General features: G+C 41.0%; 1 protein-coding gene across 1 annotated transcript in view; it reads left to right on the top strand.

Annotated features, from left to right (window-relative positions):
* LOC121449810 (leukocyte immunoglobulin-like receptor subfamily B member 3A) overlaps nt 1–4,181 on the top strand; it is a 31,431-nt gene extending 27,250 nt beyond the window's left edge. Inside the window, exons 3-7 of the mRNA XM_041654482.1 lie at nt 618–902; nt 1,040–1,342; nt 2,071–2,373; nt 2,684–2,734; nt 4,099–4,181. Coding sequence (XP_041510416.1) covers nt 618–902; nt 1,040–1,342; nt 2,071–2,373; nt 2,684–2,734; nt 4,099–4,181 — 1,025 coding nt within the window. The remainder of the gene's footprint in view (nt 1–617; nt 903–1,039; nt 1,343–2,070; nt 2,374–2,683; nt 2,735–4,098) is intronic.
* The last annotated feature ends 12,835 nt before the right edge of the window (nt 4,182–17,016 follow it).

Genomic DNA, 17,016 nt, shown 5'->3' with positions numbered 1-17,016 from the left:
TAGATCCTGCTTGAGCTATATCACTGGAAAAATCAAAGACAGTTGACTGGAAAGGGAAGTTCCTCTTTCTGTAAGACTGCGGAAGTGACAGCATTGTGATAAGAGAGAGAACCCACCACATAACAAGGCCACACCCTGTGTGTCTTCCCATCTGGCTAGGCTCTGTCTCCAACCATCTACAAAGCTGTAGCCACAGATGTCATGTCTGGAACACTCACAGCTTTCCTCTGCCTTGGTGAGATGTGAAGAGGGGACAGAACATACTGCTGTGGGGTGGGGCTTCACTCCACAGCCAGGCCTTGTTTTACCAAGGCATCTGAGGAAGTCAGAAGGCAACTGTGGAAGGGAGGGTCTACTCAATCCTTGGGGACAAATTTCTCTCACGGAACTCTCTTCCAGGACTGACTCTGGGCCTCAGGATCCCATTGCACACAAGTAAGTATGTCCTCAGGTTCTCAGGTCCTTCATCCTCACTGAGGACAAGGGAGCATCTCTGGGCAGTGGGCATGGAGAACAACAGATGTGGGCTGATGCTGTGAAATTGAAAAACATCCTGGGACAGAGTATTGGGATCCAAAGCCTGATGTCCTATGGCATAGATATTGATTTCCTTGCAGGGTCACTTCCAAACCCTGTTCTCAGGGCTGAGCCAGGATCTGTGGTTGCCAATGGATCTCAGGTGACCATTATATGTGAAGGAACCCCAGGTGCTTGGGATTACTATCTTTATCAAATTGGAAAACAAGGTTCTTTGCAGAGATTAACCCCGATGAAGCCTGGAAACATAGCCAAGTTCCTCATCCCAATTATTCAATGGTCCCATGCCGGGCGATATCTCTGTTTCTATTACAAGCCTCCTAGACGGTCAAAGAAGAGTAATACTCTGGAGTTGGTGGTGACAGGTAATGGTTCCAGCCTAAGTTTCCACATTCAGGAAAGGCTCTATCTGTTCTCAAGAGTGTTTCCCTCCCACAGCTCAACCCCGAGGAACAATGTGGGTTGTATGATCCCAAGTAACATGTTACTTTCTTCTGTCTAGGGTACTTACTCCCCAAACCCATGCTATCATCCCTGACAAGCCTTGTGGTTACTTCAGGAGAGATCATGACCTTCCAGTGTGCCTCATGGGAGAGATACAATGGTTTTGTTCTGACCAAGGAAGATGAGAAGTTCTCCAGGCTCCAGGACTCACAGTATATAAACTCTACCAAACAATTCCAGGCTCTTTTCCACACAGGTCCTGTGACAGTCAGTCATACAGGAATATTTAGATGTTACGGCTACAAAAATAGTACCTATATGTGGTCTAATCCCAGTGACTCCTTGGAAATACACATCGCAGGTGAGGTAGCCACAGCAACTGTCTAATCATTTTTCAGACCCGTAAGCTCTGGTCCTTGAGGAGTACCATGTAGGAGGGTCTGAAAGAAACTCCTAGCTCTTGAACTAGAGTTTTGGAATGGTAAAGAAATATTACCTGCAGGACATGATGGGAGGGGACTGATATGTTTCAGGAACCATCTGTCTTCCTTCAAAGGCTGTCCAGCATGCCCTCCTTCCTGACCTACCATAGTCCTAGCCTGGAAAAGCACTAACCCATCAGTGTTTCTTTGATATCAGCGTCAATGGATTTGCTTTGTTCAGGGAAGAGAAGGAGGAACTGGCCTCTCCTGGCACCCTGAGCTACAATCCCCGATAGGTACTTGGGCTAACTTTCTCTCTGAGTCTCATGAGTGCTCCTGTCATTTCATGAGTGTTCCTGTCATTGGGCAAGTGTAGATGACATGGTATACACCTATTCTCTTCTGAGAGATCATACCCCCACTGTCCTCTTGGACACCCTGATCATAAATTCAGAGCCAAACCAGTCCAGTCAGAGACCCGCAACTAGACAGGATGTGCTGTGGAAGTCCAGGCTGTGAAGGTCAAAAGGAAGTATGTTTTTTCATAAAGGTACAGATGTAGAGATGAAGCTGAATCAGTGTTACCCAAGTCCTTAGAGACTAGTGCTGGTGAGGTTTCAGCTCAGGTCAAGGTGAACAATTTTTCATCCATCCTTCTTCTCTCTAGGACAGCTTCATGACACACCTACCCTGTCAGTGCTCCCAGGTTCCAGAATGTCCTCTGGAGAGGATGTGACCCTGGTGTGTCAATCATCGCATCGAAGGGGTAGTTTTGTTCTGTCTAAAGAGGGGACTGCCCACTCACTTCTGTATTTAAGATCAGTGCTGCAAGATAAGCTATACCAGGCAAAATTCTTCATGAGGAATGTGACCTTTACCCATGGGGGCACCTACAAGTGCTATAGTTCTGAAGACTTATTACCCTACATGCTGTCGTACCCCAGTAATGCTGTGGAGCTTGTGGTTTCGGGTAAGTGTCTTTGACTTCTCTGAGCTGAAATGGTAACCCTTGAGACTATGCTTGGAAGAACTCTTAGCTAGAATATGAGTGACAGGAAAGAGGGAGGGTCAGTCACATTGATATTCACCAGCCAAAGTTGAAGAACCTAACATTTGTCCTTTAAAGAATTCCCATTTCACCTCTATTAAAATTAAGAAAGTTCTAAGTGGCCAGCGGGAGACTCTTGGGTAAATATCTCCAAGGCAGATGTAAGACAATGAGAGACAACATCTCCAGGGTCAGTCTCTTTCCCTCACACTCCACTTGTTTTATTTCCCAGGGTCCTCTGAAGACCCTGACTCCTTATCCGAAGAGCCCATTCCAACATTTGGTGAGTGTCACTGGCCTCTCTCTTGGGAGCTTGCTCCATCCCCAGGCTGCCTCCCAACTGACAGCACATCTATACCTGGTTGGTTACTCTGTCAACTCAGATTGTGTCTAAGGACCCAGAGGCCAAGCTGAGATCTCAGCAGCATTGCAGTATCCTAGAGTCTTAGAGCCTGGAATGAATAGGGGGACATCCATATAGAGATGTTAGAGCTCAGACTTATAAGGAGCAGATGGGTTCAGTGTAGAACAGAGCACCAAGCCCTCTATTTGTCCATCATTCTCCAGCATGCTTTGGAAACTAGGTTCTTGCCCATGAGAATCCAGGCCCTGGGAATACTGAGGAAAGTGTTGAGAATTAGGTTCTAGGGGTCCAGAGAAAATTATGGTTTGGTGCAGGCTTTTTTTTTCCTTTCTTTTTTTTTTTTTTTTTTTTTTTAGATTTGACTTACACAAGCCTTGACTCTGTCTGGGCCTCTGTTTTTCAAAATGTGAAGGAGAGAAGCATAGTACACATTTTTAAGTTCCTTTCAGCAGTGACCTAAGTTGGGAATCCCTTGACATAGGAGACTTCCAGAACCTGGTTCTGCAGTAAGCCTGTCCCCTATGCCAAAGTCATAGTGACATGTGACAGGGTGTAGAACAGGACCATAGCAGGGTATTCGGGCTACTTCCCTCTAGCTCATGGGATTCATCCTTGGTGTAAGGTGCAGTGCCAGAAGTTAGATTCCATGGTTTCAAACCCCAGATTTACCTCTTCCAGGCAGGTGATATGGCATAATGTGGGAGGGCATGAATGCTATTGTATGATTGTGAAAAGGGCAGATAATGGGTGCAAAGACCCAGCGTAAGTCTTGCACACAGTAGATATTCAGGCAGATAGCATGGTTCCTTATTCTGGATGTCACCTTTCCCCAGGACTTGAAAGGTACCTGAAGGTTCTATTTGGAATAGCTGTGGCCTTCCTTCTATTGCTTCTTTTTCTTACCCTCCTCCTTCTCCGTTGCAAGCATCAAGAAAAACGCAGAAAAATGGGTGAGTGGGTTTGAATATTGGTGACCAGGGTCTGAGAAGGTGGTGGGGTCCCCTATGTTCCATCAAATCAGGGGTCAGGTCATCAAGGAAAGCAGGCCATTAGGGTCAAGTCATCAGGAAATCCATCCAGACTGGGACAAGTGAACTTAAAAATTCTTCTGTAAAATCTCAGATGAGAAAATGTGATCTCAGTACCTGTGCAGATGTCAGGTATTCTCTATAATTTTCCCTCTCCTGGAACTTATCCCGTGACCTGTAAAGGTCCCTCCTTCACAGCTATCTGAACTTAAGGGGGCTCCATCTTTCTGTCTAACAATCTTCTCCCTCTTTCAGCCCGGAGAGAGACCACAAGTGTACAACTTCTTGCAGAGGCTGTGGAGCCAGTGACTATGGACAGAGGTCCTCAGAAGAGGTAACTCAGCCTAGAGACATAAACTCCCACCTGCCTGACATGGCTCACTTCCAAAAACCATCATTTTGTCTCCACAGTTCAATTTCAGCTGCTGCCATCCATGAAAAAAAAAAAACCTGTATGAGAGAAAAAAAGATCCTGAGTAGAGAGATGCCCAAGGTCTCAGTTCACAGGGCAACTGGAGAGGCTCTGGTGTCCAAACTCTGAGGACATAAACCCTCACTATAGAACCAGGATATCACTACACTCCAGTACTTTTTCTATTCATCTTCTGCTTCACACAGCCTGAGGTTGATGTGGAGCTGGACAGTTGGGTGAGGTCCCTGTCTTCACTTTATCTGAAATGCTAAGACTTAGATCTCAAGTTCACCCAGAGGACCTTTTCTCCTTTTCTCCTTTTCTTTTCTCTCTCTCTCTCTCTCTCTCTCTCTCTCTCTCTCTCTCCTCTCTCGTAGCTCAATAACATCATAACTAACCACTCCTTCCTATGAGCACCTTCCTCCTGTGTGTTATGGCCTCACTCTTTCCTGGCTTTCTCAACACCACATTTGGCTCCTCCATCCCTTCCCTTTCTGGTTTCTTGGCGTCTGTCTGGTTGTTAACATGCTTCTGGGAATCTTAGAAGGTCACATGAATAAATGAGGCTAAATGTTCCCAATACCCCAGCCACTCACTCACTCCCCCAGCTATTACAAGGCTCTCTGCCTGGGATACAGTAGAGCAAAGAGCAAACTCCCTAGCCATAAAGAAACAGCATGCTAATAAATTCACAGTGTATGCAGTGCAAAGTATTTGTGGAAAGAAAGCAGAGCAAGGGCTGGAGTATGTGCAGCACTGAATGGCTTGCGAATCACAAGGGGTGAACCTGAGATGTGTCATCACTGAGGGGAACAGTGGATGTAAAGGTCCATGTAGACATCTGATAGAGCAGCACCTGCAGGCAGTGTACACAGCAGTGGCAAAGAACTGGAGCACCAAGACAGGTGATGGGAGGCATGACAGCAAGAGTAAGAATGCCAGGATTAAGGGTCATGTGGTCATGTGCTTCCCAAGATCCAAGAAGGAAAACAGGAAACAGCCTGTAAGGTGCTGAGAGTCTTGACTGTAGGCGCAACCCTACTACTCTTGTGCAATAATGTTTCCTTTCCTTTCCTCCCTATTCCAGCTTTTAAACCCCACTCCCTAGGAAAGTAATCAGTTAGAATGTAATTCACTCTATATGGGAGACAAAGAAGATAAAGATGTAAAAATAGGTTCCTTTCTGGATATCTGACTCTCTGTCTTTGAGATTGTGTTACAGAGATTGTGCTGGCATCCAATAAAACTACTCCTTGCAAATGATCCCAGGGTCCTTCTTCTCTCTTCAGAAATTCTGCAATGTCTCTTGGGGGTTCTTTCAAGAGATGGTAAAATATATGTATACATATATATGTTTATATATATTTTTTATATATACATATGTGTGTGTTTGTATAACCCTGTTACTTTCATGTAGGTGTGCCAGAGGACTCATTAATCCATAGGAGATTAATCTTCTTGGCATCCTCAGGCAAGAACTGCAGAAACACAGCAGAAGCCAGTGAGTCTCAGGAACCAGTTCAGGGGCTGCTGCACATCTGATGCTTGAGAACCTATCTTATTTTAGTTTTGGTTAGCCTACCTAAGAGGGTAGAAGTGCAGTTTGAGTTTGATCTCTTTCTAGAGCCCAAGCTTTTAGTATTCTCATGGGTAGGAGTGATGTAGACTCCAGGTTGGAATGGCAAAGACATTGATGGATGACAGGAAAGTACTCAACTTTATAAATCAAGAGTTTACATTCCCCTCTTTTGGATTTGGTGTGGTTGTCATCTTTTAGGAGAAGCAAATAGATCAATAACTAAGTAAATTTACTCCCTACATCCCACAGTGAAATAAAAAATGGTAATTTGGGAGATTACCTTATTAATATGTCCCCTGGGCACCTCTGGACAGTCTGTGAAATGGATTGGCCATGTTTTTGGTGGGATTGCCCACTGAGGGATCATTCAATAAGGATGTATATTAGTTATTTTTTGTTGTGCTGATAAAATACTATGGTCAAAAACAACTTGGGAAAGAAAGGGTTTATTTCATCTTACATTTTGTATTCCTCCTTACAGGGACATTAGAGCAGGAACTAAAGATAGGCACATGGAAGCAGGAACTGAAGCAGAGATCATGACAAAGTGCTTCTAACTGGCTTGCTCCTCTTGACTTGCTCAGTTTGTTTTTTTAAAATAATTCATGCCTAAAATCTAGTGCTGGCAACTCTCATAGTGAGCTGACTCCTCTCACATCAATCATCTGTCAAGCAAATACCCTATAGACTTGCCCATATGCCAATCTCATTGGAATATTTTTCCTCAGTTAAGGTTTCCTCTTTCTCATAAAGCTCTTGCTTGTGTCAAGATGACATAAAACTGTCCGGCACAGGGAATGACTGATAACGTGTTCAAGGGTTTTGTGGGGGATCCAGGAATTTTGGACAATTTCCTCCCACAATGTTTAAAAACCTGCCTGGAGGGATATTGTGAGAGCATGATGGCCAGGCCAGTGACTTTTTCAAAATGCAGACCAGAACGTGAGAAGCTCTCATGAACAACAAGGAAAAGGGCCTACAGTGTTCCTAGAAAATCTAAAGGGTCAGAGATTAGACATTAGGTAAGGGATGCTAAAAATTACACTTTGTAACTCTCAGTTTGCCACACATATTAAAATGGCGGGGTGGGGCGACTGAATGACAAAAGGGAAACCAAAAGAGTTCCTGAGGGAGGCCCAAATAGTTCTATGTAAGGAGAAACAAAGAAAAACACAAGCTAAAGGCTACTTGTTAGCAATCATAAACCAGACTAGTGAGGGTGGAAAAGATCTGGAAAATCAAGGTTTAAATGTAAGGAAAGAAAATACTGCAAATGCATAGAAATGGGATGTTTGCCATTTTAAGATCAATACAGAAATGAAGTCCTCATGACTTTTGATGAAGATTAAAAGACACTGATAATCTCAAGAACAATGGCAATGGGTTTTTGATCCTACTGCACAGAATGGCTTTGTGGGAGTCTAGGCAGTTTGGATGCTCACCTTACTAGACCTGGATGGAGGTGGGTGGTCCTTGGACTTCCCACAGGACAGAAAACCCTGATTGCTCTGAGGGAGGGGGGCTTGGTTGGGGGAAGAGGAGGGAAATGGGAGGCGGTGGCGGGGAAGAGACAGAAATCTTTAATAAATAAATAAATTAAAAATATATTAAAAAAGACACTGATAAATGTCTTTAGTCTTCTAAACCTGCAGTCATGGTGTTAACTGTGGAGCTATTTGACTCTGCCTGTGCTGCCTTTCCTGCCATTTTTATCACTAGAATATTCCCTCATATTTATGCCATTTTGTAAGTGTGCCAAACCTCACTATCTATACTCTTTTTTTCTAAATACAAGGGGAACAAACAAAAACAAAAGCAGGGATATGGAAATCCAAGGTAAAAAAAGGTTTACTTGAGACTTAAACAACAACAACAAAAGTTTATGGGGGAAGGGGCTGTAGATTTAGCTCAAAGATTAATTAATAAGACTTATTGTTCTTACAGAGGACTAAGCTTCAACTCCCACAATCTACATGGTAGTTCACAACCACCCATAATTCCAGTTCCTGGAGATCTGATGCCCTCTTCTGCAAATACACACATGAACACAAAACACATATAAAGTACAATGAGTCAATCTAATTTTAAATTTTCTTAAAAGTTAAAAGTATATTGTCACACTCTAATGCATAGCCTGGTGAATAGGTAGACCTAGAAAAGATTATATTGAGTGAAATGACCCAGACCTATAAAGACAAATATCACATGTTCTATATCATCGGATGCTTCTTGTTCCAAATTTTAAGAAATAAGTATAGTCCCCACCCTTCATCAAGAAAAACTGAAAAATTCTCTCTGCAGCAAATAAGAGACCATTAAAGAAAACCACAACAAATCAAATTTGATGGATCTGATAGGATAAAATTTAGATAGACAGAATAGACAAAAACAAAATGCTGGGAGAAAGAAGCAGATTCAGGCAGTTGCCATGATTCTCCCACCCAACACAGCCGCAAATTAAGATCTTCCCTAATAAGCCACCTCATGGGCTACACAAAATATTAAAAATGGATTAAATCAATATATAAAAGCTAGCCAATAAAAGGCTAAAACTAATGGGCCAAGCAATGTTTAAAAAAATACAATTTCCATGTAATTATTTCAAATAAAACTAGCCGTACGGGTGACCAGCCAGGTGCCAGAAATGCAGCCTGCCATTCCACTCACAACACAAATTGCAGAGCTGTGGAACCCTGTCCCATTGGTTAAAAACACAACACGATTTCCACACCTGAGGCAGAGGGAAGATTGCAAAAGAGGGGTCAGAAGGACTTTAAGAAACAGAAGATCAGGGAGTTTGCTATGAGATTGTGTCTTTCAGTAATGTTCAAAGACTTCCTAAGCATGAGCTGAACAAGGACAACAGCAAGGGACGTACAAAAGTGAAGGAGGGAAACACGGTGAGGCTTCAACGCTGTACAAAGAACTGCACGCAAATTAAAAAATCCTGAGAATGGGAGAAATAGTCTTTCCAGAGAGAGCTGGTAACCAAAAAGTTACTCAAAACCAAATAGTCATCCCTCAAAACATACATACAAGTGATGGCATAGAGACCAGGCATGATATATTTAGGAATACATATGTATATGGAAATATACATATGCATGTAGCAACAATTAATGAAAAATTGACTGTGAGTTCTTTTAGACGTTTTTCTTATACTGAAAATAGATTTTTTAAATGCAATATATTCCGATCACAGCGCCCCCAACTTCTCCCAGGTCCTCCCATCTGCACTTTCAAACAAATCCACACACTCTCTCTCATCAGAAAAACAGATGTATCAAAATAAACATAAAATAAAACAAAATCAAGCAAACTAGAGTAAAACAAAACAATCAAATGAGAAAAAAAGTCAAAGGAAAAATACAAGAAACATGTAGAGACACAAATATTCATTCACAGAGAAATTCCATAAAAACACAGATTGGAAACTGTGATATAAATGAAAAAGATCCATGAGGGGGGGGACAAAGCAGTATGAAACAAAGAACATCCAAAAAATGTCATTGTGTGTTGGCCACCTACTTCTGAATGTGGGGCCTGCCCTTACAAGTGGTTAGTATATTTAGTGAGACTCTATTGGAGAAGACTAATTTTTCCTTTGGGAACAGTTATCAATTGGAGATAGCTTCTGGGTTAGGGGTGGGGGATTGTGTCCACTTCCCCTCTCAGTACTAGGACTCCATCTGGCTTAGACACATACAGGTCCTATGTCTGCTTCCATGGTCCCTGCAAGTTCATATGTGTTTCCATCCTGCTGTACTCAGAGGGCCTTATCTCCTTGGTGTCTTCTATCTCCACTGGTTCTTACAGTCTTCCTCTACTTCCATACGGTTCTCTGAGACTTGGGGACAGGGATTTGATAAAGATGTTCTATTTAGGATTGTCTGTTTCAAGGTCTCTCAATCTCTGCATATTGTCTAATTGTGGGTCTCTGTATTTGTTTCCATCGACTTCAGGAGGAAGCTTACTGATGGTGACTGAGCAAGGCATTGATCTTTGAATAAAGCAGAATACTATTAGGAGTATTTTTTTCTATGTATAAACAATGGTATTCAGTTTCCCCTATGTCTCCAGCCGTTGGGGACCCTACCCCAACCTCCTCAGTTATGGATGACCCTAGGTAGTGCCGCAGAAATCAGGACACAGGGGATGCAGAGTAGGAGATACAACAGCATACTTTATTGCAAAGCCAGTGTTCTTTTATAATACTCAAATCACAATTCAAACTAGGTTTCCATAAACATAAAAATAGTTTCATAGACTAGTCCCTTGGTTGCAACTAATTTCGAGGGCTTCATGCCCTAGCTAATCTAAACAAAAAGCTCAGTGTTATGGGAATAACTCTTGTTGTAATATAATATGTAAAAACACCTCATCAGAAGACAAACCACAACCTAATCAGAGCCTTTGAACTACAGTGCACATCTGTGTTCTCAAGGACTCTCCCTCTACTGATGGGAGAGGTTTGCCTCCTCCCAACTTGCTTTGCCAAGCCTATCAGCAAGAATGCTACCTCAAGTCTCCCTTGCACAGAGTTTCTATGCAATTCAAAACCAGCCCTCTACATCCGGCCTATGTACTCTTAGGTTCTTGGTCACCAGAGCAGTGTTGGGGACGGTTTTCATTTCATGGAGTGGGCCTCAAATCCAATCAGATATTGATTGATACCTTCACAAGCTTTGTTATTATTGCACTAGTACATCTTACAGGCAGGATACCGCTGTAAGTAGAAGGGTTTGTAGCTGCATTTATGTTTACCTATTGATAGTCACCTTTCTCCTTTGGTAATGTGAATAGTATCTCCCGGTGCCATGAACACTAGGCCATAGGGGTAAAGCTTTACGTAGGCACCAGCTCAACTTCTCCATATGCAAGGAATTTTGTATGTGTTGTCTTCAACAACAGGGCCTTACCATCAATGTGTGGAGAACAACCAATAGCATTGAAAATAGTGTGGTTTGTGCTGGTGTTCCCATAGGACCCCTTTTGCCAACAACTTGATTAGATGTAACACATTTTTGGAACTAGAGGTTTCAGTTGGTTTCGAGAGACATCCAGTTGAAGCTCCAGAAGAAAACCACGATAATTTTAGTCAAAAAGACTGATGAAATCATCAAAACTGAGAAATGGGAAAATTAACAGCTATCAACAGGGGATCAATATGTGTCAGTGGATAAAGACAATCCAGTCAAAGCATTCAATCCCTTCCACACAACCGAAGGAGGGAACCAATACTTGCAAGTCATTTTATGACACCATCCCACACATATAGTCACACATAAATAAATAACTAAATAAATGTCACTTAAAAATTTAACAAACCATAAGTGAAGACAGATATGGTAGTTTACACCTATAATCCCAGAACTTGGGAAGATGAACTAGGAAAACTACATTTGTTTCATGGACATTCTGGATTATCTAGTGAGTTCCATTGCAGCCTGATGTGCAACAAGGGCCAGATGTAGTAGCATACTCCTATAGTTACACAGCTTTGGAGGAGGTAGAGCCAAGAGTACCAGCAGTTCAATACTTTCTTCAATTCCAGACGATAAGAGCTAGCCTGGAGAACACAAGACCCTCTCTCAAAATAAATAAATAAATAAATAAATAAATAAGTAAATAAATGTGAAATTCAGGAATGGTAGTAAGGGCCTGATATACCAACAGAGCTAGCCTCAAATTCTTGTCCTTCCTACTTCTGCGTCCAGGCATGTATTGAGCCACAGTGATTTTCTGAAAGTCTTTTTTTTTAAAATATATGTGTGTATCTGCTTCAGTTTATGTCACTTTTGTGTAGATGCCTACAGTGGCCAGAAGAAGGCGCTCATTTCTGGAGCTGCATTTCCAGGTGGTTATGAACTACCCAATGTGGTTATAGGCACAATTTCTCAGGAAGAGCTGTACTCACTCTTAATGACTTAGCCATCTTTCCAGTCACCTGATATTTACACTTTAAAAATAAAGCATGGTGTCTGGAAGGATGGCTCAATGGTTAAGAGCACAGACTACTATTCTAGGGGGCCTGGGTGTGGTTTCTAGCTTCCACATCAGGGAGTTCACAGCCGCCTGTAATTCAGGACCAGGGATATCTGCACCTCTAGCCTCAGAGGATGACTGCACTCTCTTACGTACACATCCACACCCATATGTGTAACTGAAAATAATAAAAAAATATTTAAAAAGTAGCAACAGAATAGTATGAAGAATTTCATACCAGTGCACAAGGAGATGTAGATAGAAGTGCAGATGCCTCAATGATACTGAAAGTTATTTTTGTTGCTTAATAAATGTAATGTCTGAATTATTTTCCACACACTATCACTAGAAATGTTTCCCATTTGGAAATTCTATTTTTAGAAGTTTTGCTGATGACTTCTTCCAAACATCTGTACAGTTATGAGATTAAACTTTTCAAAGCTAGAGAAAGAAGAAGCACAGTCCGATACAGTTTATCAGACCAGGAAATAAAGTGATAAATAGTTCAAGGAAACCAGAAAATGGCAAAGAAAAAAGATATCTCACATCAGCCTAGATGTTATCTCTTTAAAAAATGAAGTCAACAACATGGAACTTGGAAGATTCTATTTTAGCTGGATGGAGTCTGATAGCCTCCTTCTAGCAATCTAGGTTTCTTTTTTATTTTTAAACTGAAGATACATTTTTTCTCATACTGTATATACTATTTACTCTTTCCCCTCCCTACTGTTCCCACATTCCTCCCCATATTTCTTCCCATTCAGATTCACTTCCTTTCTGTCTCTCGTTAGAAAATGTTACCACATGCTACCAGAGGAAGACTCTCTGATGATGACTGGATAAGACAGTGACCTGCCAGAGTTTGCCCTAGCAGTTCCACAGAGGAGGCAAGGAGTAGATGATGGAGGACTGAATCATGCCATTGGTGGTTGGGACAATCTTGCAGCCTCACTGACTAGCGGTCATGGTGTTTCTTTATTTATACAGGACCTGGTAATCAGGAAAAGATTCATGTTGTTTCAAAACATAGACCATATCATTTCTGTCCCTGGGCACATATTTCATCTGTTCTTGCCCATCTGGGGTAATAAATTTAGTCATCATTGATAAACCATTATAGAACAGGATATCTTTTAAAGTCATTCTTCCTCATCAACCCCATAACCCATATTTTAATTATCTACAAGCATATTTTGCCGAAGCATGACAGCTTGTTGACAGGCTCAAAGCTCTTGCAACTTCAAGGACAGAAAGAAAATCTCCAAACTAGCCGAGGCAAATTAACTGTTAATTGCCAGGGTGTCAGTTGGAAATAGGCCTAAGAAAATCCCCTGGTCAAAGCTGCTGCAGTTATTATTCAATTCCTGGAATAATGCAATGCTTACATTGTATATCTTTATAGAATTTATTTATATGTCTAATCGGGGAATTCTTCTGTTTCTTGGTCACATCATACCATAGTGTCCCTACAGAAGCTAACTTTTCTATGAAAGGGAGGTTCTGATATCTCAATATTTTATCATTTTTCTACACCATTTTGTTCATCAATCTAAGTCCCTGTGGAGGGCAGACGTAACTAAGTCAATCTAACTTTGTTGTTGTATCTTTCCTTCAGGGGGAGTATCATATGCTCAATCTTATGTGCCATGTAATCACCCAAGTGTATAGTAGGAATCTGATCTGTTGCCAGTTTCTCTAGCCCACCGAATTTTGTTTACTTGTACTGACTGTCTTGTTCCTGAGTAAGTACAGGGAAAGATGTTCCAAGAATATCTTGGAGTCAGAGCCTCACGAAGAGATCTCTGGTATCTTTATTCGCACCACAACCTTCAGGGCATAAAGAAGACCTTTGACTAGAGTCAGCTAAGAATATCTCCTACAAGAGTGGGGGGTAATATGCTCAGGACTTTCCTGGGGATGCTTAGAAGCACTATTCTTTGGAGAAGGCACAAATGATTCATAAGAAACTTTTCATCTATTCAATATCCCCAAGTTGTTCAAATATTAAAAGACCCCCAAGCATGCAACATGTGGAGATAAAAAACAAACACTAGCATAGCAGTGATCATTAGGTTCTGCTTTGCTGGATCTTTGTCAAGCAGCTGTGCCGGCTTTATGGCTTTTGCATTTTCCATCAGATGTACCTGTACCACTGATATTGGAGTATAGAAGACTATCATTAAGAAATATTTTATTGATTTGTTTTAGACTCATCATGTTCAGTCTTATCCTAGCTTTCTGGATTATCTAGTCTCTGGTTCTTGATTACCGAAGCAGTATCTGCTATGGGTTCTATCTTGTGGAGTGAACCTATGTCAAATCAGACATTGCTGAGCTAATACCACAAGTTCTGTGCCACCATTGTCATAGCATATTTTGCTGGCAGACAGGTCAAAGTTTGGCTGTTTTGGTGTCCATGTATCTGTTTCAGTATCCTGAAGAGTCCCTTCCCACACTAAAGAGACTAGAACCTGGGCTAAAGTCTCCATTTGGGCACCAGATCAACTGCTCAATGTTCAATGAGTTATAGGGCCCTGCTATCAGTTTGGAGAGAGCAACTCTTAGTCTTAGCAATAGACTGGGTGTTTGGGGATTTCCATGGGAGCACATTGGCCAACAGCTCAACTAGAATGAATCCCACTGCTGCCAATAGAAGGCTTGAGTGATGGATATTCTTGGTTGTCAACTTGACTATTTCTGGAATTAACTGGAAAAATACAGAAATGGATGACACACTTGTAATCCAGATATCGAGGCATAAAGACAGAGGGTTTTGTTGGCAAATTTTGAGGTGAGAAAACAAACACCTTTACTCCAAATCTTGAGGTGGGAAGGCACACCTTTAATCTGGGTCACACGTTCTGCTGGAAGCTTATATAAGGGCAATGGAAGAAGGAAGGGATTGTTCATTTGTCACCTGCTTACCCTCACCTTGTGAGTAGATCTATACCTTCACTGGCATTGGAGCCTATTTCATCAGGATTGCAACATTTACAGAAGAGCAGCTGAAATGCCCAGTCTTACGGGGCCAAGCAACTACTAGATTCTTGGATTTTCCATTCACGGTTAGTCATTATTGGACTGCAGCCTGCAAGTCATGTATGAATACATTGAATATACATTCATTCCATAAGTTCTATTGCTCTAGAGAGCTCTGCCTAATATACCTGTGTGTCTGGAAGAGGCATCCTGTTGGGGCATCATATCCCCCATTACTATGAGTCCTCATTGGGATCACCACTCTCATACTCCCCCCAGTTCCTCCCATCTCTCCATGTACTTTCTTTCTCAATTCCATTGTCTCCCATATTTGATCCCTCTTGATACTGTTGGCACCCACTCCCTATTCACCTATAAAATCTAGTCTACTTTCCCTTCCAAGGGAGATTCATGCATCCCCTCTAGACCTCTTCTCTTTACCTAACATGTCTGCGTCTATTGCTGAAATTTTATTATCCTTTACTTAACAACTAACATCCACTTACACATGAATACATGCCAACTTTGTCTTTCTGGCCATAATTTTTTTCTAGTTAGATTAATGCAAATTTTAAGTCATTTTTTTCTATAGATGTTTATGGTGTTTATAAAATGGCAATTTGAAAAAAAGCCTTTGTTTAGAGTATTAAGATTATTAATGAAATGGAAGAAAATATGAGGCAAACACCTTTATGGACAGGTGTTTCATTAAGTGATTTGTAGAAAGTCCTTAATATATGTCTGTTCTTACAGCAATGTAATGATAATGATTATTTCTATTACTCACTCTAGATATTCTCAGCTAAATTAGGCCACTAAAAATGTTATATATTTATTCTAGTGTTGTCTCCATTGGTTATAAAATTTTGAAGTTACTCTCTTAGAACAGGCTTTGTAGTTAGGTCATGCTCTGAGCACAAATATTACTCTAATTACTTTATAGCTGCTTATCCCTTCAGATAGCAAATAATTATACATTAAGCTTGATAAAATACATCTTTAATTAGACTTCATTCAGTTAAATTTCTCCCGAAGAATGCTGATTGGCAGTTATTAAAACATTCAAATTCTTTTTCTTTGTTTTAAAACTTGATGATAACTAAGGTTAAAAAATTATGTTCAAGTATTAAACTATCTGGAGTAAGTGTTCTTCTTTCTAAGATGAATAATTTGGAATAAAATAATACTAATTTGATGTTGTCAATTCTGCTGCCTTTATTTAAAACTGAATTATTTTAAGGATACCTCTTCATTCTCTTTTAAATCAATTAATTGCTAAATGTAATCCAAAATTACAATGTCATGCAAACACCACTGAAATGACAATAAAGTTTATGTTTTTAAAAAAGTTCAAAATAACATAGACAACAATGAGGACTCTAAGAGAGACATACATGGATCTAATCTACATTAGACGTAGAAAAATGACATGATCTCCTGAGTAAATTGAGAGTATGAGAACCATGGGAGAGGGTAGAAGGGGCAGGGAGAGGAAGGAAGGGAAGCAGAGAAAAATATACAGCTCAATAAAGCAATAAAAAATTTAAAAAAGATTGGAATGAAATAACTGTGTTTGCATCAGCTGGGATTGTCAAAGAAAGCAGGGATATGTGGCAAACTGCTGCCACTGAAACCACACTTTGTGAATTTGTTGTTGGTCAATAAATTCTGACACTGTAGGCAGATGAAAAAAAAGCTCAAAATAATTTTTCCACTATCCTGAAAATGAACTGAAGACTGACAACAAGGAAAGCATGGGATTTCTGAAAGAGTGATTTTTGTGGGATTCTTAACTTGCCTTATTCCCATCCCTTTTTCCTTAGGTTCGTAGTGACTTTACAAATCAATGTCCTGCAACCATAGTAGCTGTATAATTGTCAGGGTTTTTTAGAGGAACAAAAATCAATATATAGTATAAAAGAGGATTTGCTAACCTGTCTCACATGATAGAGGTTCGGAAGTTCAACAATGGCCATTTGGAAACTGGAGAGACTGAGAACTTGGTAAGCTGCCCAGTCCATGAAGTTGGATGCTTCAGCAGTTCCACTCTGGCACTGAAGGTCTGGAAGTCTTTTATGGAGAGCTGCTGGCATTTAATGTATTGAAAGACTGAAGAAATTGGGTCCTGATGGCAGTGGCAGTAGCAAGAGCAATGAAGAGGTCCATGCACTTGCTATGAAGAAGGTGGGCAAGCAGTTCTGCTCCCTCCTTAGACCTC

This window comes from Microtus oregoni, unplaced genomic scaffold, assembly GCF_018167655.1.
Source record: "Microtus oregoni isolate MIOR12 unplaced genomic scaffold, Mior012 000006F_ref0000085, whole genome shotgun sequence".
Lineage (NCBI taxonomy): Eukaryota > Metazoa > Chordata > Mammalia > Rodentia > Cricetidae > Microtus > Microtus oregoni.
Note: the sequence above shows the minus strand (reverse complement) of the source record. Positions and strands in the feature narration are given on the sequence as shown.